Source organism: Perissodus microlepis, chromosome 20 (assembly GCF_051167445.1).
Source record: "Perissodus microlepis isolate ML-2025 ecotype Zambia chromosome 20, ASM5116744v1, whole genome shotgun sequence".
In the NCBI taxonomy this organism is placed as follows: domain Eukaryota; kingdom Metazoa; phylum Chordata; class Actinopteri; order Cichliformes; family Cichlidae; genus Perissodus; species Perissodus microlepis.
Window position 1 is genome coordinate 1,959,232 of NC_140480.1, and position 24,784 is coordinate 1,984,015.

Consider the following 24,784-nt stretch of genomic DNA (forward strand, 5'->3'; position numbering starts at 1 on the left):
GAACAAAACTAAACCACCAATAATATAATACATGACAGCGAAATTCCCCATATGTCACATATCAGACATGTGTCAAAATATGACAGTTCCCCTGGTGGATGAGCTGTATGCCAAGATGTCCCCCAGACAAGTTGGGAACGAGGAAATAAAAGTGTGTGAGTGCGAAGGCGAGGTAGGGGAGTTAGAAAAGGACAGAAAGCGACGGAGACGCAACTAATTAAACTTCAATTAGGCTAAACTCTACTTCCATATAAGGGCCTGTGCTTCTCATATGGGAGCAAACAGATGTCAGGATAGTCTGCACCTTACATCCAATATCAAATACGCAGACACACCAGGTGCAAGCATAATATCAAAAATTATGCCTGCTGCAAGTCATTTGTAACAAAATATACATTTTAAAAAGCAGTTGAGATTTGAGCTTGAAAAGAGAACACTGTCTTATGAAAAACTTTTAACGAAAGCTAACATCAGCACACGCAGAAAGAAAACAAAATATCTAATCGTTGCGAGTAAAATTCCTCACGCATCAAAAGTTAGGAGGTTAGGTGTTTTTGTCTTGACCTTCAGCAAATATACTGTATCCTAATACTTGCGTAATAACGGAGAGACACGGATCGAGATGAAGAGAACAACAGCAGACGTATTATTTAATTTAACACTAACACGCAGCTTTGTATCTCGTAAATCCTTTTACAGGAAGTCCTCTGGCTTCGCCTTGAAATAATCACCTGATATGTCGTTTGATGACGAGTAACGCGCATTTTCTACAAGCTAAATAACCAACAAAATTTCCCTCACTTACTAGTTTGAGTGGTGCATCTTGTCCTTGCAGGCCGTCATCGCCACACGGAGCTGAGGCACACAAAAGATGCAGGCCGAGCCGCGTCTTTACCACCGCCAATAAAGTTTACAGCAGGTACACTTAACTTTATTGGTAATGTCAACCCTCTGTTAAAACTACACACACACACACACACACACACACACACACACACACACACACACACACACACACACACACACACACACACACACAGAAACACACACAGAAACACAAAGGGGTAATACGGGATGCTGGATAGCTGTGACTAAGGGACACTTCCGGAAATTTTCTAGAGACAAAGCGCACGTAAACAGAGAAATAAACACCCTGAATGAAAAGGTTGCGCTTTGGCGCAACACTGTTTGATCCGAGAGAGAGAAAAAGTCACTGCTAGGGGGAAAGCCATAAAAAGAGGAGACGTGAAAGACTCCGACAGCTTTTGGTCTCAGTCTGGATTGAGATGAAATGGGAATGTTTGATTGAAAAATAAGTTTCCAGTTAATGTGGATAAGTTTGCGTTTTTGCGAGTAATGTTCACATAAAAAGCCCTGAACACTGCTTTCGTTCTGTCTTCCTTCGTTAGGCTGTGTTATGTTGTTACCCTTTAATACTATTTATTTATATTTATTAATTCATTTTGTTAAAATAAAAGAGGTCTGAAGCACAACAAGAGGTTAGTTCGTTTTTTGTTTTTTCCTTTTCTTTACAAAAGAATTCTTAGATGAGGATAATTTTCCAATTACGAGTGTGGGCTTAAATATAAATAGTTTGAATCGCACATTTCAATATGGACACTTTTTAACTACACATTATAAAATCCCCTAACACTTACTCCTTGGCATTGCATTGTGATGTATTTGCGTCCACAATGTTCCATATATGCACTGAAGCTTATTTGAACCGTTTATAAGTGAGCAAATAAAAAGCAACAGACTTTGAATAATTTAGCTGCCTAACGCTGAAATTCGGCAGCTAAATTATTCAAGTCCCGGGTCATGTTATGGTGTATTTACTACTATTATTTACTTTGAAATTACGTCTAATATTGCATTAAACTTGCAATAAATGCATTTTTTAAAAGAAACAATATGTTGAAAATCATTCTGTTCTCAATTTGAAAAATTCAGATCCGGTTAAAAAAGGGGGGGGGGTGAGGGGGGAATCAAGCCGAGAGAAGGGTGAGGTCGAATTTCATGTTTTGAAAAAGAGGGTTCAAATTTCTGTTGAGGGCTAATATGATTGGACTGGTATTTTACCCCGTTAACAGCACGTTCAGAGACCCACATTGGTGTACCGTTTGATACTTATCGCAGTTTAGTCCTACTTGAGTGTGTTACTCAGATTTCACGTTGTCTGCTCACGTCCTCTGTCTATTCCAAACCGTCATCATGAAAACCAGCTGGACTGCCGAAGAGAGATGTTACCTGTTACCTGCACTTGGCCTCCCCCGTTCGCTTTGATTTCAGCGCTCTGGTGCTTTTCCGGCGGATTGTCTGGACACAAGATTCACGCAACACCTTGCAAATGTATGGCCTCTGACAGATAAAGCCTCCCTCAAGCTCTGCCATTACTTTGTTTGATTATTAACATAGCACGTCAAATGTTTGCTCATCTCATCTCTCAAACAGCAATCAGTCATCCCGAGATTCATTAAGGAAAGCTTCGTGTCCTCCCCGAAGAGAGGAAGTTTCTTATTAAGAGGATGAATCAAATACGACTCAGGCTTTGGAGAGTAGGCCTGCTGTGAATGGGATTCGCTGTCTTTCCTTAAAAGGTAAAGGGATACATCCGCAAACGCGTGTCTGGCGCTTTTTTAATCGAACAGTTCTGAAAGTTTAAATTGGGAAAACTTTATTTAGGAGGCTTCTGCACTATCTTCCCTCCTGCCGAAGCACATTTTGGGTGCACAGGCTGAAAATCGAGGCATCATCAAATCATCAGTTTTGAATTATTCAGGGGGCTTTTCTGTTGCACGTTATCTACTTATTGTTGTCCGTGCATAAAAACAGGGGTTCATATTGAACTCTTTACAGTGTGTAAAAAAGAAAATACTACCCTGCATATTTTCACTTCACCTATGTCTGCATTGCATTTGTTTTATGTACACGGAGAAAGGGTGGTGATGATGTTTGTTCTAACAACAGAGTGCACAGTCTTAATAAAACCAGAAATGATAGTGAGCCATCTTGTTTATTCGTGATTTTACATCAACAATGGCGGGGACACACAATTCCGTCTTTCACAGGAGAAACACCAGAAAACGAGCATATTGTTAACATCAATATATAACAAGACGTACATAAAGATTATATTCAGTGCAAAACAACTACGCTATATCACCAGCACATTAAAATAAAAATTCCCTTACTTTAAAATCGTTGTAATTGTAGCTGTTGTTATCATACACAGTACATGTGCGTTATAGGCAGTTTTAGTTGTTGGGGAAATAGCTTGCGATCAAATCAGAGCGATGCCATAAATGTGGAATATAAATTCTGCAAAGGCAAAGCTCTGAGTTTTTAGGTAGTGCTGTGGTACAATCTCAAAAGTGTTTACTTGGCTTTGAGCTAAGTGTCTTCCCAAGACTCGCAAATTGTCTTCAACAAGTGTATACTGTTTGTTGGGTAAATGCTACATACATAACTTAATAATATAAGGTCGATATAGAACACTTTAAAATTAAAACCATATGAAATCTCTATATTCAGAAATCTCTATTGCAATTTCCCCAGGTTTAGGTAGCATCAAAGGATTCCAAACGATTGCATTTCCCTGGTAATCCTAGAGAAAGATGTCTGAGGAGCTAATGGCTGTCACGTGAAAACGAGTAAAACAGTAACAGTAACAATTATAATAATAAAACTTGTGGTTTATACAGAGGCTGCTAGCCAATGCAACTGTTGCGATGATGTTTTAACACTTACTACTAAGTTATAGGCCTACATTTTTTTTTACAATTTCAGAAAGGCTACTTTAAAGTGATGTCTTTTTTTTTAATGTAGGCTATAATCTATTTACAACACAGGTCGGCGTTGGTCACGTTTTGATCTTATTTGGCTACGTTTTTGATACAATTATTATTAAAAGCAAATTTGTAAAAAATAGCTAAGCCATTTTCCATCCAACATGCGTTTTAATTTACCCTCCCTTATTTTTTAAAACAATGGCCAGAGTTCTATGGAAAAAAAACAACGCTACAAGCGTTTGTAGCTTCTACAGAAAAATCCAAATGGTAATGCGCATCATGTTAGGATAAACGAAAGAATGGAGAATTTTGTCTATTTATGACAGCAATATTGGTGGGATTCCTGATCCCTCTTGACAAAATAGAAGGGTGGTCATAAAGTTGACGCTCTCTGCCTCCTTGTGACTCTTCGTCTGTTTATGGGACCTCTCCTTTTTTTCCTCTTTTTCACCCATATAACCATAAAAGGACCATAAAATCACTCCTTGGTCTCTTCTTTCTCTTCCGCTTCTTTCTCTTCTGCCTCTTCCCCTTCACCGTCCTCGTTCCCCTCTTCTTCGGCCTCGGCTTCGGCCTCTCCTCTTTGACCCGGAAACTTGTCTTTGTTGTTCTCTTTTTTCCACTTCATCCTTCTGTTCTGAAACCAAATTTTCACCTGTCGCTCGGTGAGGCTCAGGGCGTGAGACACCTCGATCCTTCTCTTACGGGTCAGGTAAGGGTTGAACAGAAACTCCTTCTCCAGTTCAAGAGTTTGGTAGCGACTGTAGGTTTGCCTCCCATTCCGTCTTCCTGGGGCTTGAAATATGAAATAAAGCCAGAGGTTAACAGGGCTCACCACGATTTTCCCATAAAGACATTCAGATGGCTGATAATTCTTTCTGAATTTACTCATTTCCTCTGCACAATCACTAACCCATTTCAGCTCTCACACATGCCAGATCACACTCAATGAAAAGAAAGAGCGAGTAGATGTCTTCTTGCAGTGTTAAGCTGGGTAAGTTAGATTTTCCATTAGCAGGAACATATATCAGTGTACACACATACCACCCACAATAGAGTCCGTAGTTTGCTTGGGATCTGTAAATAAATGTCTTCAAAGTAATAATAATTTACACACATGTCTGCTTCATTTACAGTTCATTCTGCAGGTCTGATGCAACTTTACAACCACATCCCCCAAGAGTTAGTGGAGTAGGATATAGTATTATTACTTTGAAGTTCAATTTTTAATCTGTACATGAAGGTAAAATTGCCCTAGATCCCCCATCAATTTAATGATGTTAAAACTCTACAAACAAAATCTATATACTCCTGCATGTCAGATTGGGAGGGGTGTCTACCGAAACTACACTGTTTCCTCTTGCAGCAGAGCTCATATAAACTTGACTGACATTTTCATTCATACTCATACAGGAGGACAATAACTGGTAGGTAAAAGTATGAGAAGACAGAGATAAAGTTGGGGACAATATTGGGATGCATGTCTCTGAGCAGAAATGAAAAATGAAGCGCACACCTGTGTGGAGCTAAAGTAGCCTTATAGCCTGGACAGAGAGATCCATGAATGGAAGGGGTAATATCTACAAAGCCCTTATGATTATGGCTGTATGTGTCTGAGCCTACAGTGGGCCTGTGGGTCAAATTACCCCCAAAACTCTAAAACCCGGATTCTGGATAATCGTGGTATGTTGTGTTTTAGCTAACCCCCCTGTCACTCTGCATGCTGCTAGTGTGCATGGTATTATCGTATTTTAGACTATGACTTATCCATCCATTCTCATAGCACTATTAGAGTTTGTGAAATATCTTATGTGAACGATAATTGACTTCAAAGAGCGTGTCATGTGGCTGTAATCAGCAATTCAGCGTTTAAAGGCACTTTGGAAAGCAACCATTCAGCCCTGTATGGGCATGTGCTGCAGAGTAACAGCAGCCTGCACTTCAGGTTCTATGTGCCCCATCATGTTCTCTGACTTATTTCGTTTTATAGTTTAGAGACATACTCTTGTACACCCTACGTATTTAGCACACATGCACAATCACACACACACACAGACAGGCGGATACACAGTGACACGCGCGCACCACACGGCAACACTGAAAGAATAGGAAAAATTTGTATGATTCTGACCGTGGGGTCTCATCCAAGGAAACATAAGACTGGGAGAGGAGTTTTGATTTAAGTGGCCTTGTCCTTCTCCGGGGTTAGAGCTGCTCGACGATTTACAGTCTGGGTATTGCGCTAGGCTTGCGTCTTGTTGGGTACCATAAAGCGTTTGCCTTGGAAGGGCTTCATATCCATAAAATTTCGTTGCGTCTCCGTGGCAAGCCAAAGCGCAGGGGTTTTGCTGGTATCCGGGGTTGGAGATCCCCGTGGTCCCGTGGTGAAAAAAGTCCTGCACATGATGGGATGGGTGCTGAAAGCCCGGTGCGGCTGCTCCGGGTCCGTAAACTAGCGTGTGGCTGCGGGCAACGCTTTGTGGAAACCTGCAGTCGTAGTAAGTTGGCTCCAGTGACTCGCTGCCTTTGTATTTAGAAAAAAGAGGGTTAACAAAATAGGAGCTCATGTTTAGTTAGCATCAAGCAGACGGGCTCTCTCGCAGCAGAATATCTCCTTTAGGATGATGGCAGCCTTTTGTTTAGGGTCCCAACTCGCACAGCGCACACAAGCAGACAAACCGGAACTAGGAGAAACGCTGCCCCTTTGGACAATCTACGGCAGCTCACTCTCTCTGAGCCGTTCCTCTCATCGGATTTCTCCTCGCAGTCGTGAGTGGGTTTTTTTCCAGGTTTTGCAGTCTCAAACCCGGCTCGTGGCATGTGCTTTGGATGTATGTTAGCTAAGGTTACAGCTGGCTCGCTCGACCGGCACAGTCACAGGCGCTGCTCTTTTCTTTCTTTTTCCTTTTTTTAGATTCCCACCCAACCACCCCCACCACAGGCTCCCTCACCCTCCTCCAACCTCACTCCCCCCCCCACCCCTTCATCTTTCCATGACCGGTCAGACGTGGGCCCTACGTATATCCACCTTGAGAAAGGCTTCACTAATCATAACCAACAATCTAGGCTGTAAATATGATCAATGTTAAGTTTATCACACAAAAAAACCTTCCTTACAAGCTGAACAATTCAGTTGTGAAATGGTTACGATATAAAGACGATGAAGCATGATACATTTCCTGTGTAGTCTGAATTTATAGTTTTGCTTCTTTGTATGGGGGTTATGAGGTGTTTAAAGCAGGGAGGATTTCCCCCCTTTCTAAGCGGATTAAGCTGCTGTGATGAGGTATTTTTATTTTATTTATTTTTTTATATTATGCCCTGAAGGTTATATACAAGTTCCCAGAAAACAGTTGGCCTTTCTTGGGCTCCATTGGTTCGGGATGATATTTGGGAGTTTATCAACAGCATTAAAACGGTATTAAAAATAAAAACAACACAGATTCGGAGCTATTCAGTCCCCCGAGCAAAACACCGAATTGAAGACAAAACATTCCTCAATGCAAAACCGAGTAGAGGCCAAGGCGACAGATTTCCGCCAGACGCTCCAAAGCACCGATGCACGCAAATATAAACACGACCTATGAATGCTATAGGTGCCATTTACTGACCCCGTAAAACCGACGAGGATGGGCAGTAAATCTCACACGGGGGAGTTCATAAAATTTAACATTGAATGTTTAGGTGCAATCAACTCGCACGATTCCCAGCTCAGTACTCGCGTGGTCTCTATGCCTGTGTGGGTTTTTGTGGGGTTACTGACGGTTTCTACACATCATCGTAAAATATGAAAGGCGCACTGGACGAATTTATAGACCTTTCACACTCTATAAATATGCAGATTGCCAATCACTTGTTGGAGAATTTGAATTGTTGGTACAGACGTTACAACCGACACGGACTGAGGACTAAAATGGTACAGGTAGCCCTTTCTTTACTGGACATATTATTATTATCATTATTATTGTTATTATTATTATTATTATTGATGCAGCGGTTTATGCTTTTGTTGATTTTGTTATCGATGTGTTGCTTTGTTGCCATTTATTTATTGCACTGATTTTATGTTACAGATGCAACTGTTTAAAAACTGCTAATAAAGGAGTCTCTGGTTGAATGTGATTTTCGGCTCTTTATTAATTGTGGACTTTTTAAATACTTTTTTTAATAAAGTGTCTCAGTCTGGTTTGAATTTACAGCTTGAAAAGCAGAGGCAGCAAATATAAAAAAAAACACACAGATTCTGCATTATTATGTATTATGCTTAATTCAGTTTTTGTAAAAGGCTATGAACATGTACTGCATGTATATTGCAGATATGATTTTGCGTTTTTAGAATTGAGCACACAACTACCACCCACAAAACAGCCGTATTAACTCATAAATTCACAGACAATGAAAGAAGCTACAAAAAAAACGAGTAAATAACAAAAGCATAATCTTTTTTTCTGAAGTGAAAAAAAGAATACTATATTTGCACAGATTGTTTGGCCAGCACAACAACCAGCTGGCAGCATTCCGGATTGCTGTTCTGTGGCCTATTACACAAAATGTGGTTGGTGGCCATATCTGTCATTTTGTCATCGATAGGTTACTCTTCACTCTTCAGCCAAGCCACAGAGCTGTAAAAAAGCTCTTCAACGCAGACACACTCCTCAAAACGTGGACCTACAGCGTCATCTAGTGTCGAAATGTGTCATTAAACCTGAATAACTCCACCAATCAGCGACAACTGCTATGTGGCCAGAAAGGGTTGAATGTATAGAGGATGTGTGCACCCTGTATTTTTCTTTAAATAAAGTTAAAGCAGTTAATTACTGTGGAATCTATAAAACACGCGCCTTCTGTCTTCGTCTTGCTTGTCTGTAGACTTGAAATAGTTGCTGTGCTGTCGTTTCCTGTCGTGGCAGCTGATCACTTTTATACAAGAGATAATAGCGCTCTGCAGCACTCACATTTATGCACAATGGTTATTGACTTTTCCCATCTAATTGTAGACTAATAGACGACTCATATGATGAAGTGCAGGGGGTTTTGCGGCTGGCCCAGTCAGGCAAAAGTCCCCAGAACAGTGCGCATGCTTCTCCTTTGAACGAGTCCACCACCAGCGTCCATTAAAACCATAAAGTAATTTAGCCCAGACGTCTAGCCAGTTAGTCGAGTTTGCTTTGTTGGACTGCATTTGAGACAAACAGCCGAGCTCCAACAGGGGCTGTAAAACTGGCATTTTTGTCCAAGCAGAGCGGAAATGCACTGGATTGGGCTTTGAAATTACAGCATCCTGCCCGTATTGTTTGCCACCACAAAAAGGCAATTTAGGTCTATCCCAGGAAACAAATGCGAGACATGGGAAACTGTCTCTCGTTTAAAACGAAACTTTTCAAATCCGGTCTCAGATTTTCTGATCGCCAATGAGCCTGGCAATGCAATTAACATTTAGTTAGAAATTGTGTTTAATTGCCTAAGTGGTTAATGTTTTCTTTTAGTACTCTTTCGGAAACTGCACAAATGTGGTTGATGGGCTACTTTCAACTCATATAGGGCATTGACCTAATAAAGAAATAAATATGGTAAAAACCTCGTGCATTCATCTCTGTCCCTATGAGAATATTATATGAACAATTTAAAAAGGATCACTTATTTTAAGCCAGCATTTAAAATGTTTTGGTACATTTTAAAACCTTAAAGAGAAGTGCTTTTGGGAGAAATTTATATAAAAAAATTACTATGTATTTTGTTATTGATATAAAACATAATTAATTCTGCGTTGAGAGTTTTTTTCAGGTCTACTTACTCTCCTAAAATGGATAATGTATAAAACGGTATGAATGTGAATGTTTGCGACTAAGAAGCTGTAATTAAGACACAAGTGCAAAGCGATGCCAAGCAAAATTAAAATAATGTTGTCCCAGTAAAGCCTTAAATAGGCTACGCCAAACTTTCTATATCGCCATTATTTGTAATAGCAGAGCTCATTTAGGCCTTTAATGTAATGGGGGCACACTCAGCGGCCAAAACAGTGCGTACTAAAAAATGTGAAGGAATTTTTATTAATAAATCAACCGTCTTTTGCGTCATATAGTTTTGGTTGGGTCCGTTTTCCTGTTGTTTTGAATTTCAGAAATTTTTGTATCCATTTACTTATTTTCTAGTACGGGGTAATACTGTTTTGGATTCCCCTGTACAGCCGTGTAGTCTGCTAAATCCGATCGCAAATACACAGTCTGCAAAGCCACAATAAACACAGAAAACAAGAGCTTGGGATTATGGTTATATTTGCAGAGGTCTATATCTACACTCTATAATTAAACTCGTAGGCTACAGTCAAAAAAAGGAGAAAGAAAATGTGCACAAATACAGCTACAACTATCACAAAAATACAAGACAGACATGTCGACCGCAGATGTTGCTGTACAAAATACTACACCTGCACAACAGCGTACAAAGAAAATAAACATGAAAGAAAACATTCACAGCATAAATTATGGTTTTTGTGATATTCAAAGGAATTCAAGTATTCTCTTTCTCCGGACAGTTTAAGCGTATCCAAACTGCGCTTCTTTAATTTCTTTTACAAAACCACATATCTCGAAGTGAAAGCAAAGTGTAATTCTCTCCTTAGAAGTTTTCCGTTTTCTTTTTTCTTTCTTTTTTTCCTACTTAAACGCTCGACACATAAATGTACACTAAAAAATAATATTCGGCATCAAACAGTCTGGAAGTTAAGGTTAATACAAAAAAAATCCAACAAAAGTGATAAATATAAGGAGGAGAGGGGCGCTTGTCGTGTGTTTTGGTACATCTGTGCTGTCCATTAGACTAGTGGTTATTGTTGGTTGTTTTGTCACTGTAGTCCACATTATTGGTCTTTGCTGTCGGTCTTTTCTTTGTTCATCTTCTTCATCTTCATTCTCCGGTTCTGAAACCAGATTTTGACCTGCCTCTCAGTCAGATTCAGCACTCTGGCGACCTCGTATCGGCGGTCTCTTGTAAGGTACATATTGAACAGAAACTCCTTTTCCAGTTCGAGAGTCTGGTACTTTGTGTAAGGACATCGCTTCTTCCTTGTGGAGCGGGCGTGTATCCAATTTGCCACAGGGTTATCTGCAAATACAAACAACAACAATAATAAAGACAGAATAACAATATAAAGCTAAATTGTGAAACAGATGACATCAGCATTAACTGTTCGGCCTTTAAAAAAATAAAATGAATGAGCCCCTGGATTTATAGGAAATCTGTGGACTCATCAGAAAGTGCAACAAACTGAAAACAGTGCCAAGGCACACACAAGTTTGGGTGTACGTCGTTAAAGCTAAACTGCCAGTTAACATTTTAAGGAAAGATTCTCAGTCTTACACTTTCCAAGCCTCCACTGATTTGCTTCCTTGTCCCCTTAACTTGTGAGTAACACCGTCGTAAAATACTCAATGCGCTTATTCACTTTATTGGCCCATAAAATGGCCCGTGGTTCAAGCCTTTACAGGTCCGTGGTGAAAGTCCTCGAGTATGTCCCTACATTCCTCAAGTTGTCTGAAAAAAAGAGTCATGTGAATTTGTTTTGGACCCAGAGAAGAGAGCAGATAGTCATATGCATCCATACACATGTATGTAATCTTTTCACTATGTGAGAACCGTTTTTATTTCCTTTTATTCCATCTGGGGGTCAAACAGAGCCAGAATGTGGCTTTTCCACACAGGAAGGGCCCATCTAACAATACAGGACTTAAATTCGGCTTACAGGGTTTGCCGTGCCATCTTTAATAGCACGGGGTCAACATAAAGTCGTAACAATGCACCATATGACGAATATGGATTCTTAAGTGAGTTTAGGCCGTTCACTTTAGAACACCTTGCATGTGTTTTAAGCTTATGCAACATCCTCCCAAATTCAACGTCTTCCTGTAGGTTTGAGTCCATGTTAACAACCCCGTCTGGTTTTATTGCCCCAATATTAGCCCAGAAGCATTTGTCTTTTATAGTTCCTAAAGCTTGCTCCCTATAGCAAGGGGCGATTCAGAGCTGAGCTGAAAGGAAGAATGTAGCAGTTTATAATTTTACTTTTAAGCAGGACGTTCAAACGGCTCTGAGCAAAAGCATATTTAAAGCTATCCCAAAACAAAACACCCACCGGGCTGTAAAAAGATCGTATAGGCGCTTGAACTTACTCGGATCTAGCTCCGGTTTCTCATCTTTATGTTTTCCTGAAGCCATGAGCTCCGACTCAGGAGAGGGGAGATTCTGCTGCGTCTTGTCTCGCGTGTCAGTGGATGAGCAGTACAGATAATCCGTGTAGGTCCGTCCGCTGGAGCCGAGACACTCGCCGGCTCTGTGTTCTTGAAATGCATCGGGCTTCAGCCCGTAGTGCCTGTTGTTCCCCGGATAGCCATGGAAAGGCACGGCGCCTGATATCGGCTCCAGCCATGACCGCACATATCTCGAGTCTGTGCCTAAGTGAGGTTGGTGACTGTATGGATGGTAAACCACTGATGACTGGGAGTGTACAGGGGCCCAGGAGGTGGAGAAGACGGGTGGCTTGGGTGCGAAGCTGCAGGAAGGATAGTCAGCACACTCCGGTACTAGCGACGTCGGACGAGGACCGGCTGGGTGCGAACCGGGCGCCGAAAAACGAGTTGCAGTAAGGACATCGTCGTTTTCATGGTTGATCAAGGAGTCCACATAATAATTACTTATGGGACCCGTGGTCGACATGTCGAAGCTTCACCGACTCTTTTACATGTATCCGATTATTATATGGAGTGTATGTGTACTTTTTTTTATCTAGCCATAGAACAATCAAGGCAGGTAATTATTTCTCAACGCTTCCCTGGCTGCTATTGGCTGCCTCACCAACACGTGATTATATTTACCCCCACAAAAATTGTACAGTGGATCAATGCGCCACTTATCTTGGGATACCAGTGCACATAAATCGGATTAAAGAATATAATCTTTTACTATTTTTTCTCGGAGGCACAGAGGCAATTCCAAAAACTATGTTCTTTCATGAAGAAAATACGCATTTGTAGTTCTAGAAGTGGATCTACCTCTAGTCGCACAACAGACCTGCGCACATTACGTCTAAGAGCAAGGCACTATTTGATGGTGTAATCAATCTTTGTCTGGCAAAATCTACCGTAGCGCCATGCTGTTGCAAGGGATAGTATTACAGCAAAGTGTTTACCGAATCGTTTACTCTTATATCTTTATCAAACCACGCTTTAAAGCACGTTTGATAAAGCGGAGGTGTTAGAGTTTCCTGCGGCATGAGGTTTATTTCTTATTTAGGAGAAAAGCCTCCACGGTGGCTAGATATAGCTGGATTGGATACTGGAGAGACTGAATCAAAAATACGAGGATGTAGCATACGCCACTAATAAAGTTTGCACTGTTTTAACGAGGATACAGCAAACATTTCCTAAATGGGATCTGCAGAGATAGGGGAGGAGGGGATTCAGATTCTTGACAAGCAGCCCACTACGGCGCGCTATATTCGGCTAGTGACCGTTCATGTTTTTATGCCCATCAATAAATTTTAACGAGGACCATTTGATTGTTCATAAACGTGTCGTTAATAAGACTGCATCCGAGTTCCTCGCTCAACATTAAACCGGCACCACCACCACCACTATGAGTATCTGAAACAATTCATATGAAACAAGAAGGGCCGAAGACAGCAGAGCGGACTTTGGAAGCAGAAGAGGTAAAATGGTTCATTAAAAGGCTAACTGTGAAAGCTTTAATGACAGGGGTAATGTTACTGCTGTATCCAGTGGCATGAGTCTGCTGTTTTTGCCCTGCAATGCACATGGGTAGCTTGTCAGTTAGCAGGCAGTGAAACAAGAATTGATTCTTAAATAGAGATGCAGAGACACAGCAAATAGAAGAGGATCAACTATACGGTGATACAGGAGCAACTAAAGTAGCCACCGGCGTCATACAGAAGAAAATATAATGCATTTGCGGAGGGTGGATGAGGTAGATAATATAGATGATGAATTATTAATTCCTAAAAGCTGCACACGTTCCAATGTGCCTGCGTGTGTGTGTGTGTGTGTGTGTGTGTGTGTGTGTGTGTGTGTGTGTGTGTGTGTGTGCTTTTACCCACAGTGTTATATTTTGCCCATATGTTGTATTTGGACTATTTAATCTGTTTTATGTAGTATTTATTCTTTTATGTGCAACTGCAGGTTTAATGTTTCAGATAATATCGTTTCTGCTGTGGACTAGTTGTTTATAAAAGGAATTGAACTGGCAAAAAAAAAGGTTAACTGATTGCAACCTTTAAGACAAGAAATCCATTTTGGGACGTGCAAAGCTGACAGTTATGTGCAAACGAGAAAATATGTGGTGCGGAAGAACAAGTCACACTTCACTGTGGCAAACATTATCTCAAACTGGGCTAAAATACAGTTTCATGCACTGAAATATACGAAATAAGAGTTTAACAACAAAGAAAGAAAGAAAAAAGAGCGAAAATAATGATTGTAATAAAATGATAATTATCCCAATTTGCAACATCTGTAGCTTTGGCGTTTAAAAACGAGCCTTTGTCAGCGCCAGGCTAAGGAATAAACGATGCCGGTAATTATCCTAGATCAGCTAGAGTCAAAATACAGTTTTATATTTGTTGATTAACCGACACGATATTCAACATTTTGGCTTCGTGGTGTAAAACAACGTGCATCAAATCATATACGCAGTATGAAGTCCTACGTTTGTCCTCGCTGCTGAGTTCAGATTCAACCATGAAATTTAAAAGACCAGACGGCGGACCTTAACCCGGATAACTCCAAACGGTGTCCTGGTGTGTGCTGATGAATGCGCAGCTCTGAGCCTAGTTATTGTTCACCCACAGGTTAATCGAGACAAAGAAATTTACCAAATGTGCTAATCAGTTATTTTATTCATTTGTTTTTCTGGAGGTTTAACATTTGCAGTCTGCTGATTTCAGATATTCCAAGTATAATGAAATAGTACTCAATGAGCAATTATTACAATCTGATCGTAAAGACGGATTCGAATATATCCTGTATCGATGTCTGCAACAGTGCACTAATATCATTTTTATTGTTTTGAAGTGTGCTTTTGTTTCCGTGTGTGCGTGTGTGTATGTGTCATTAATGAGAAGTAACTTCTGTTCAATTATCTCCCATCATCCATTTCACTCTTTTGCTATAAATAAAAAGTATTTTTTTTATATAAACCATTTGTTGTTTGTCGTTTCTTTTTTCTTTTTTTGAATGTCTGTCCTTAATCTCTATTCTTCCAGGGCACAACTACACTTGCAGCTGAACCAGCTGATAATATAGTGTCGCAGAAAATCCCCTTTTGTTGCATGACCAAACACTGTCCTATTTTAGTTCCATAACATTTTATAGAGAAACACAACCTCGTGTAGCAGAAGTGACTGTTTTTGTTGAACACATGCACTCTAAAATCAGCAAATCAAGAGTGAAACTTGACAAATCAAATGTATACGGGTAAAAGTTTAACTGGAGAAAAATACAGAACCGTCTGTTTGGCTTGTTTATGGGATTTGTAGTCGTCTGTGGCACAGTTGGTTTTATATCTGAGGTTTCAAAAAATCTCATATTGGTCTAATAACGATTTGTAATCTATGCAATATATGACACTGTCTATCCACAGACTCTGTGAGATTACAGCGAGTCTACGTTTTCATTTTACTACAGTCGTTTGTCCTTCTGGCATGCAAAATTATTTATCCAAAAAACGGCTTCTTGAATCAATGATGACAATAGACTAACTATAACTCCGCCAACCTATATGTACGTCAGATTCTGACATGTATCACTTACACACATTTCCCATGGACAAAAATACACACAAATACAGGTGTTGTTGCAATTTTCAAAAGGCCTATTTGTGCCGCATGAACCAAAGCGTGTGTTTGCGCGACTGCAGTGCACTGATGCTTCTTATTAATACGGACTCACAGGCATGTAATCAGTGTTTGCTCCGTCAAAATAATCTTCGCGCCCGCGTTTTTAATTCAGCATCCACCTTTCACCGTAAAAAATGATTGTAGATGAATACAGCAACATGCTTCTCGTGATAATATTAGAAGGGGAACTTCAGCTAAGATCATTAGTACACTTGCATGAAAATCGCCGTGTGTGCAGATTGCGAATTTCTCTGTAAGTGTATCTTTATAAACCCACAAGGCTACTCAAGCTGATATTACACCCAATGCTTATTCAGATAAACTGACTCATCTTGATTGTCAAGTGAGTCAGAACTGTATCTGAGTCTGCTTTTATCAGCAAAACCAGTCCGGGGGAGATAATAAACATGGATACGAGGTGTGCGTTGGAACATGACTTTCTTTTATTGGACATGCCCGTTTAGTGCCAGAATGGAAGCGCATTATTTTTCCTGTTTAGAGCAGAGATACTGAAAGTAATTATTCTGTCAAATGAATGGTAAGAGCAAGATAACTACTGCAAAATTAACAAGACATCACAAGACATCACAAGTTCTCCCTCACACATGCGCGCGCGCACACACACACACACACACACACACAAATACGAAATAAACGCGTCTCATTTCCCTTTTCCAAAATTAGTTAGTCACGTTCAAATACGACATCTAGGCTATGTTATCTGTTTAAACTACACACATAATTCAAAGAAACGTTAACACAATGTGTTCATAACGCCCCAAACGCTGAATATTAAGGACCACAGAGTTGCACTATGATCTACTGAAAGGCCAAAAACTACAATAACAAAATATATATCTGTATTTCTCCTCCTGTATTGGATGGAAATCCCAAGATAACCGCTGCACGTTAGTGTTTCAGAGAATCAATAACTGACATTCTTATTCTAATAAATTAGCTTTAAAAATGTCTTTCAAACGCATTTTGTGTCAAAACAGCCCGTAAAGTGATCAGTTCTGAAGCTGATCAATTACAGTGCTGGTGAGCAGGCCTGTGACAGTTTGAATTTTTCGCGCAGTTAATATATAAAACAGCGTAAGTCTCTTTCTCTCTCGCTCCCCCTTTTTCTAAGGCCTCGAGTGTCACTTATTTACAGAAAAATTCTATTCTTATTGAGGCTTTCCTTTATAATCCATCCTGAGGCTGGAAAGCGTTCTCAGTTATTAAATGTCATTCAACAAATCCAAAAAAGGCGCATTTTAAGAGTCATTCCTGCACCGCACAAATTGGCAATAGAGCAGTCTTCACATTTTCCATTCCAAAGAAAGAAGGATAACGCCCCTTCTGAATTCAAACCCTAATCAATCTTCTTGGTAAAATGGTAAAAATAAAATAAAATACATTTCGAAGCGCTAATTTTTCCTCTCTATCATAAAATAAACATAATGAATGTGGAAAATGACAGTAGAAAAAAGGTAAAGGGGGAAACAAAGAAAGAAAGAAACGCTGTTAGCATATTTGGTTCATGTCTGATCATGCCAGTAGCAGTGAGACATCTTGAGCTGTCCCAAAGGAAGCGGCTGTGTAAAGGCTTCAGTTCCTGTGCGCAACTACAAAGTGGAATAAATTACTTTATGTGTATATGGTTTTAGGGTGAATCTGTGCAGCTCTCGGGGCTGTTTTCGGCGCTGTAAAGTCTTTGTCAGTGGTGCATTCCAAGAGAGACACTCATTCACTGAGCTGAATGAAAGTGACTTTGGATTCCAGACTGTCTCTTCCACTGGTGCTACCGCTACAAGGAGGGGGCTGAGAAAACAAGGGGAGATAGTGACTAGCATAAACACTGGACTGCCTTTCCCCCCCCAAAAAAAGTGCTTGCAGAATAAGCAGCTCTTTCATCAATAAGTTATTTTGTTTCATTGACCGCTGACGTAAGCTAAAAACCCCTTTCCTGACAGATATCTAGTCATTTTTGAGAGTTTCTTTTCTATTTTCCTTCTCCCGCTTTCATTAATTTTAACTATAATAAAACAATGTTTATTACAAGACATAAAGTTTTGCCAACTATCTGTGACCGTCAGTGAGTTTAGATTCAAACATAAATATCATTCATTTCTAAATTCACGCTAGAAATGAATGTTTACTCTGATAATTTAATTAATTTAAGTGCCATTAGTCCAAAAATGTACACTGAAAGTGTTGCGGGTCGACTCCAATAAAGATATAATGTGTGCCCATTATGTTTTGGAAACTTAGCCACAACACATAACAGATGAAACAGTGTAAAACCCAGGATATTCTTCCGCATAGTGGTCCGTGGAAAGACAAAATAAAGTTTCAAACATTTAAGTAGAACCAGAGGAAACACAACTGAAAGACATAAAAGACCCAAGTTCTTTAATGCACCCAAACACACAAAGATTTTTGTAGGAATTTGTACTAAAAATGTAACATTTTGAATCTTCAATGCAAAATGTGGCTAACGGAGCGATTGTTGTTTGTGTGTATTCTAATGTTTTCTAGTAAACAGTCATCAGTAGCTATTGCTGGAAATGACAAAGTAGCTTTTTGTGTTGACGTTAGGGAGCCTATCGCTGCAAAACTTCCTAGCAAATTGGAAGTTGGAACTGAACGGCCTTTTGGTTTTAAACACTTAAAAGAAGTTGTGTATTAGCAGAAGAAAGAGCTCAGATGAAGTCCTAAAAGTGTCATTAGCATAAATTTTCTGTTACACATTTCTCTGATAATTTAATTAGTTAAGTCCGCGACATATCCAGCCACCTATGTATTCATGTCTCTTTCTATCTCATCATAAAACAGCTGAAACAACGAAACCTAAACGGACAACCAGTGATGACAGATGCACCACTACGCAGTCTAAAACTTTACCCCATGTTGTTTACAACCTATTCTCCTTCTGAGAGCCTCTGGGAGGTTTTACAGCCCACCACAAAAATAACAGCAAAGAAAGAAAACGTCTCTGTCCAAGGTATTGCAACTCAGTTCATTTACAATGCCATTTGCGGGGACCTGTGTGACTATAGGGGGTAATTCGGCGGAAATTGTGCCCTTGATGAAGACGAACTGACGTAATCAAGGCAGTTTCTTGTTGCCGAGCCAGGAAGCCAACCCCAACAACATGAAACTACCTAAACCACGCTTCAGCTTCGCGCAAAGGGGTTTACAAAAAATATCCATGGACAGGACAATGCATGAAAAGCCAAGTGGGGATTAACACTATCCAGCACTAAGGGAAAAGGCGAGTATGATACACACTGTGGTCTGCAATCATGCTGCTTTTCACGCTGCCTGTAGACACATTAGATGTGCCATGACTTTTAATTGTATAGTCTCAAAAACCGCATCCATGTAATTTTGCTACTCTTCTAAATTCATAAATATTATTGTGTCAGCGCAGCGTAAATTTAGTCCATTCGTTAAGTAAACATAGCTTAAAAATCCAGTCCAGCAAATCTCCAGAGCTAATCCAAAAAACAAACAAACAAAGAAAACAATCAGCAACCAGCATCGTGATTCGAGAAAGAAACTGAGTAGCAATCAGCAGCACGCTGAAACAACTTCATTCAAACTACGGACGCGAGCAGGCGTGCACCGTGCGTGCCAAATGAGCTGTCAGGCAAACTTCTCTGACAGATGCGCCACACTTCCCGAAACAGGAAATAAAAATATTACGTAAAACCGGGTCCTACCTTCACTTGCCTTCGGTAGACGCCTTCCAGATGCGCTTTGTTATCCACGTGTTTGCCGTGACGCTTGTTATTATTGTCACTGGAGCCGTCGCGGTCGCTGTCCCTTTATCCACCATCCTCCTTATCTCCTGCGCCCATGAAGCTCCACTATCCCCGGGGTGGAGGCGCCTGCTCCTGCCAGCCCAGCGCCCCTCGGCTGGGTCCTGCACACTGCAGTCTCTGCTGTGTGGATTAGCCCTCCTCCACACACACCTTTAAACGCATCTTTACTGCTGCAGCACATTATATTTGCAGATCATAAAATCCACCCCCAACGCTTTCCAGGGCGAACCTGACATTAGAATTTTATGACCTTGACTTACTGTGGTCACCTGGATAATATTTAAATCAACGTTATGGTCTCTCACTTCTATTAAAACTGCCATGATCTCCTTCTCTCATCCGCAGTGTCTCTCCCTCCCTCTCATTTTCATTGCTATGCTAGGGGAAGGACAAAGTTGGAAATAGCTTTTTATCTAATTCGCCCTCCTTTCTTTCTTTTTTATTGTTTTGGAATCGTTCGCCATGACATAGTTTAATATCATCGCGTGCATGCACATTACACACCAAGGAAGAAGCAGCACAAGTGGCATTTCATTCATTGAAGCTCAGCAAAATGAAACCGCTTACATGCCACTAGTTATTTATAGACTGCGTGAATGTCGCCTCCTCCTTTCCTTTGGTTCATGTTATATTACAATTAAAATTACAAGCTAATAGCACCTTACTGTTCCAGTGTCGCTACAACTGTTTACCTGGAAAACTCAGGTCTGGTCTGCAAGTTGCAGCGTTTAGATCGTTCATATAGGAAGGCACGATGTGTGCACGTGTGCTTAGTGTGCACATAAGGAGAAAGATCACTAAATAATTGCTGGATGTATCATTTATAGACACATGCATGTCTGTTGATATCTTTGCCTGGGCTGTCTGTGTGCGTGATTTGGATGTAATGGATGTGATGCATGATGTGTGTGTGTGTGTGTGTGTGTGTGTGTGTGTGTGTGTGTGTGTGTGTGTGTGTGTGTGTGTGTGTGTGTGTGTGTGTGTGTTTGTTAAATATCTGCTCAGGAGTAGTTGTAGACTGCGCTCTGTTCCCTTTCTCGGCTCTCCCTGTTTAGCTTCTTGAGCTTCATGCGTCTGTTTTGGAACCAGATCTTGACCTGTCTGTCGGTCAGGTTGATACTCCGGCTGATCTCCAGGCGGCGCTCCCGAGACAGATACATGTTGAACAAGAACTCCTTTTCCAGCTCCAGCGTCTGATGCTTTGTGTAGGGACAGCGCTTCTTCCTTCCACTTTTGGCTTTTAACCAGCTTCCCGTTGTCTTCTCCGCGGACAAATCATCTATCGGAGCGAGAGAAATAGGACAGTGAGCAAACAGGCGGCCAAATCCCGACATTTTGCGCGGAGATCTTCAAGGCGTTGATCAGTACAGTAGATGCTAGGTACACGCCCACATCTTCTAAATGCACATTCAATACCGTTCAAAGAAATCCAAATTAGTAGTTTAAGAGAACAGCTTCACCTGGGTGCTTTACCTCCGCTCTTACTCGAACAAATGAACTACATCGAGCATCGCACCTTTTCTAACAACTCCTACTGCTTGCAAATTGCTTCTGTAAGATGTACAACTATAATTAGATCGAATCAAACGAGGGTGTGCAGGCACTTCCTTTGTCTATGTTGGACCTCAGACTCCCATAAAACTTTATTACCTTTGCACACCGGAGCCAGATATTTTTTTTATTATTTTTTTTTAGCTTCATCTTAAAACAAGAGGCGGTCTCTGCAGCATGATACCAGATTTAGGGGGGGTAAGGACAAAGAAACAAGGCATCGAAGTACCAGCAGCGGAAAAAATCACACTGCTGCTCTGCACACTCACTTAATTTCTTGATTAGCTCGCAGACTCTAGGGAATAACGCCCCCCCCCCCCCCTCCCCCAACGCCACACACGTATAAACACAGGCAGATTATTTTAATAATTACCCTAATGTGAACAGTCGCTGTGTGCCCAACATTTAATCATTACCAAAACATTTAATTCCGTAATTTAATTCTCACGAACACGCGCAAACACACAGACAAACACACACATCCCACCCTCCCACACACACACACACACACACACACACACACACACACACACACACACACACACTCTCCCCCTCCCAAATCCAAATATACACAAACACAGACCCTACAGCATTGTCCAATTAAATTAAAAATAAAAGCATATGTTGATCTTCATCTATAAATAACAAGGTGAAATTCACTTTAAATAAGCTAATGAAAAATATGTAATAACTTTAAGATTCATTACGGGTGTTATACCAGTGCCACTACGACTAATCCTACTAATACTAATGCTGCTGCTATTACTATAACTACTAATACTACTACTAATAATAATGATAATAATAATAACTAGAAATACAAAAAAACGATCAACAGATTGTGGTCTTACAGAATTAATTTACCTCTGCATATTTTGTCAAATATAACGTGTCAGCTTTCTTTCCTGAAAAAGCAAAAGTATTGTCCAACGTGTTCTTTTAATTTAAATGTTTTACGTACACCGTAAAATTAGTGGCCTTTCATGAGCTTACATTCTGTCTATTATTATTATTATTATTATTATTATTATTATTATTATTATTATTATTATTATTATTATTATTATTATTATATCCTCGATAATTTGGGTCGAAAAGTTTAAAACTTTGGAGACAACCCGTACAATTTAATACTGGCTCAATGCCAGAATTTTGAGGCACGAAATGGTGCTGTTACTTCTGTCAATAAATAACCAGAGCTTGTATGAAAGAGAGAGCGCCGGGGGGGGGGGCTGTTTATTCTAATGATAACTGCCCATCTCACGTTGTCACATTAATGGAAATGTGTTAAATGCCACGAGCACCGTACCCCCTCCTAGGCCAGGCTATCAAATCCCCATGCAGACCGTATGACTGATATCAAACACAACGCTACATTAAAGTTATTAATTATTGCATCTGTGCGATCCTTTTAGTAACACCGTCAACAACCCGCCTGCGTGTGCGCGTGAGCATTGTATTGACACATTGACACATTGTATTGACACATATGCACGTGTCTGAGTTAAAGTTGGGGGTGGGGGATGAGGTGGGGGTGGGCGTAAATTAGCATTCTACCTTTTAATTCCCCGTCCGAGATATCTGTGCAGCTGTCACTCTTGGCCTTCTCTTCCTTCCTGCTCTGACTCTCCTCTGTTTTGGAAAGCTCTCTCGCTGTCTCCTTCGCTTTGCTGCGACTTATTGTCGATTCTGCTGATGGTTCAACAGATGTCGCCAAGTGGGTCAGAGAGAAACTGGAGGGGAACTGCCGACCATCCTGTGGCGGCCTCTCTCCGCTGTACACCTTGAAACATCCGCTGGAAGAGGAGGCAGTTTGCTGAGGCCGGCAGCTATTGTCCCCAAGCCGGATGTAAGTGGCTGACTCTGTTGTCTGTTTCCCCTTATTGCTGTCATCCTGGTAGAGGCAACAAAACGCCTCCTCTTTGACGCTACCCATTGGAAACGAGCAGGGTTGTAAACACTGGGCAACAGGTTGCTCGTCCCTGGAGGTTTTGGAGCCTGGGGTCCATGTGGCCAGTTGTGTTGACAGGTAGGCCTCATCCTGGAAGCCGCTGAGCGGCACACCGCCCGGAGTAAGAATCTCGTCTCCTTTCGACAGTGAAGACAGTCCAACCTTCCCACTGTTTCTCATCACTGAATATCCGTACTCTGCAGCTGAGTGGATGTACATTCCGGGGTTGCTGGAATAACTGTCACCCCTGAAGGAAGATGATCCTCCCATTAAGGAATCCATGAGGAAGTTACCGGGAGCTATGTTGTTCGGACATGACATTTTTGCATTTGGTAACACAGTAATCGTTTGGTGTGTTCCACTGGTCTAAACTACGGGATTCTCCGGGAGAAAAATGACAGTAGGATGCTGACATCTTTTGGAGGGGGGTGCAAAAATATCAGTAACATAATTATGGATGCTCGGAGACATGTCATGTGAGTTTCAGACCAATAGCTGCGTGGAAGTGGCCTTGATGCTCCAGACTGACGTGACGTCAGCGCGGTCAAGTTGGGAAGAGTAAGGGGTTTTTGGTAGAGCAAGAGCGCCACCTAGTGACCATCTGGGGGTCAGACCAGCAGGCCCATACCAGGAAGAACAAAGGACGGCAGGTCTTGCTGCAGTGATTTTAAAGGCTCTTACTACGTGGCTTTTGGATGTTTTATTTCTAGTTCAGCACAAACTTTTAGATGCTTCAAAGCAAATTAACTCAGCCATGCCTCGATTTTCTTTTCGCCTCGGAGCTTATGCTGTGGAGATGAAGCCGCCTGGATTTGATCCAAATGGTACAATTTGTGTATTTTCTTTTTGTTTTCTTCTTTTTAAAAGTCCAACCGCTTTGTTGTTGTTACAGGTTTAGCGAGAAAAGCTGTAAGCGGGTAAGAAGATGTGTTGTTTTCTTAAACAAAGCCTCAGCAGGAATGAGGACATTTTTTTACGGTTGGAAATTTAAAGAAATAGTACAGATGAATGTGTGGAGCAGCCCAAAAAGTAATTGGCCAGTAATGTTTTTCTTTTTGCTTTTTTTGCTTTTTTTCTTTTGACCTGCTTAATATTAAACTGTCATCTTTTGGGGAAAGACTTTTTGACTGATTTTGTAGCATTACCACCATAATTTGGATTCTCTGATTATTCATTTGGATTTGTTTTTGTATTACCATTGTGCTCCAGCTGAAATGCACCAGAATTCATTAGACTAATCATAATAATAATGCCACATCTTTTTAAAGCAATTGGTCAACTTTAAGTAGACTGAAATAACCAACGAAGCAGCACTTAGCTGTTTAACGGGGTGTCGCCTTATAATGTGTTCAACTGTACGGGGAAATTGCAAATGGATGGCCTACAAGGATATTTATGTTGTGGTGTACAGAATTATATTAAGTGTCTTTTACGTATCTATAGCCTAATAAATAGGTATTTGCTTACTTGAGCACATATAGTATTTCTATAAATGTTTCAATTCCTTTGCACATGTTTGGTTGTGTTATTATTAGTACTTTAACTGTTTTTTAATTGTTTGTTGTTTTGCTTTGTTTTTATTACCATTATTATTGTCATCATTATTTCACACGCAGAGTAGCAGTGGAAACAAGGATTTGAAAATAATTTCCTCTATTCAAAATACGAGCTTTGAAAGTGTTTACGCACAGAAAGTTTTTTTAATGTGATTTTGTTTCTTCTGTCCTCAAAGCTAATTAGATCATGTCTAAATTATAATAACAGTTATCATGTA

At 40.6% G+C, this 24,784-nt stretch overlaps 3 protein-coding genes across 3 annotated transcripts; all 3 read right to left on the reverse strand.

The window, feature by feature from the left end:
- Positions 1–2,997: 2,997 nt before the first annotated feature.
- hoxc8a (homeobox C8a) lies at positions 2,998–6,649 on the reverse strand. Its single transcript, XM_084918172.1, has 2 exons — positions 5,923–6,649; positions 2,998–4,586 (listed from the first exon to the last, which is right to left on the reverse strand). The coding sequence occupies exons 1-2, from the start codon at positions 6,356–6,358 to the stop codon at positions 4,270–4,272; spliced, it is 753 nt and encodes a 250-aa protein (XP_084774298.1). The 5' UTR covers positions 6,359–6,649; the 3' UTR covers positions 2,998–4,269.
- Positions 6,650–10,115: 3,466 nt separating this feature from the next.
- On the reverse strand, positions 10,116–12,503 carry LOC146363742 (homeobox protein Hox-C9). The gene is made up of 2 exons (XM_084917043.1): positions 11,960–12,503; positions 10,116–10,895 (listed from the first exon to the last, which is right to left on the reverse strand). Exons 1-2 carry the CDS (start codon positions 12,501–12,503, stop codon positions 10,651–10,653), a joined length of 789 nt encoding a protein of 262 aa, XP_084773169.1. The 3' UTR covers positions 10,116–10,650.
- An 8,006-nt stretch (positions 12,504–20,509) lies between these two features.
- Positions 20,510–23,346, reverse strand: hoxc10a (homeobox C10a). Its single transcript, XM_084917589.1, has 2 exons — positions 22,617–23,346; positions 20,510–20,787 (listed from the first exon to the last, which is right to left on the reverse strand). Exons 1-2 carry the CDS (start codon positions 23,329–23,331, stop codon positions 20,510–20,512), a joined length of 993 nt encoding a protein of 330 aa, XP_084773715.1. The 5' UTR covers positions 23,332–23,346.
- Positions 23,347–24,784: the final 1,438 nt, after the last annotated feature.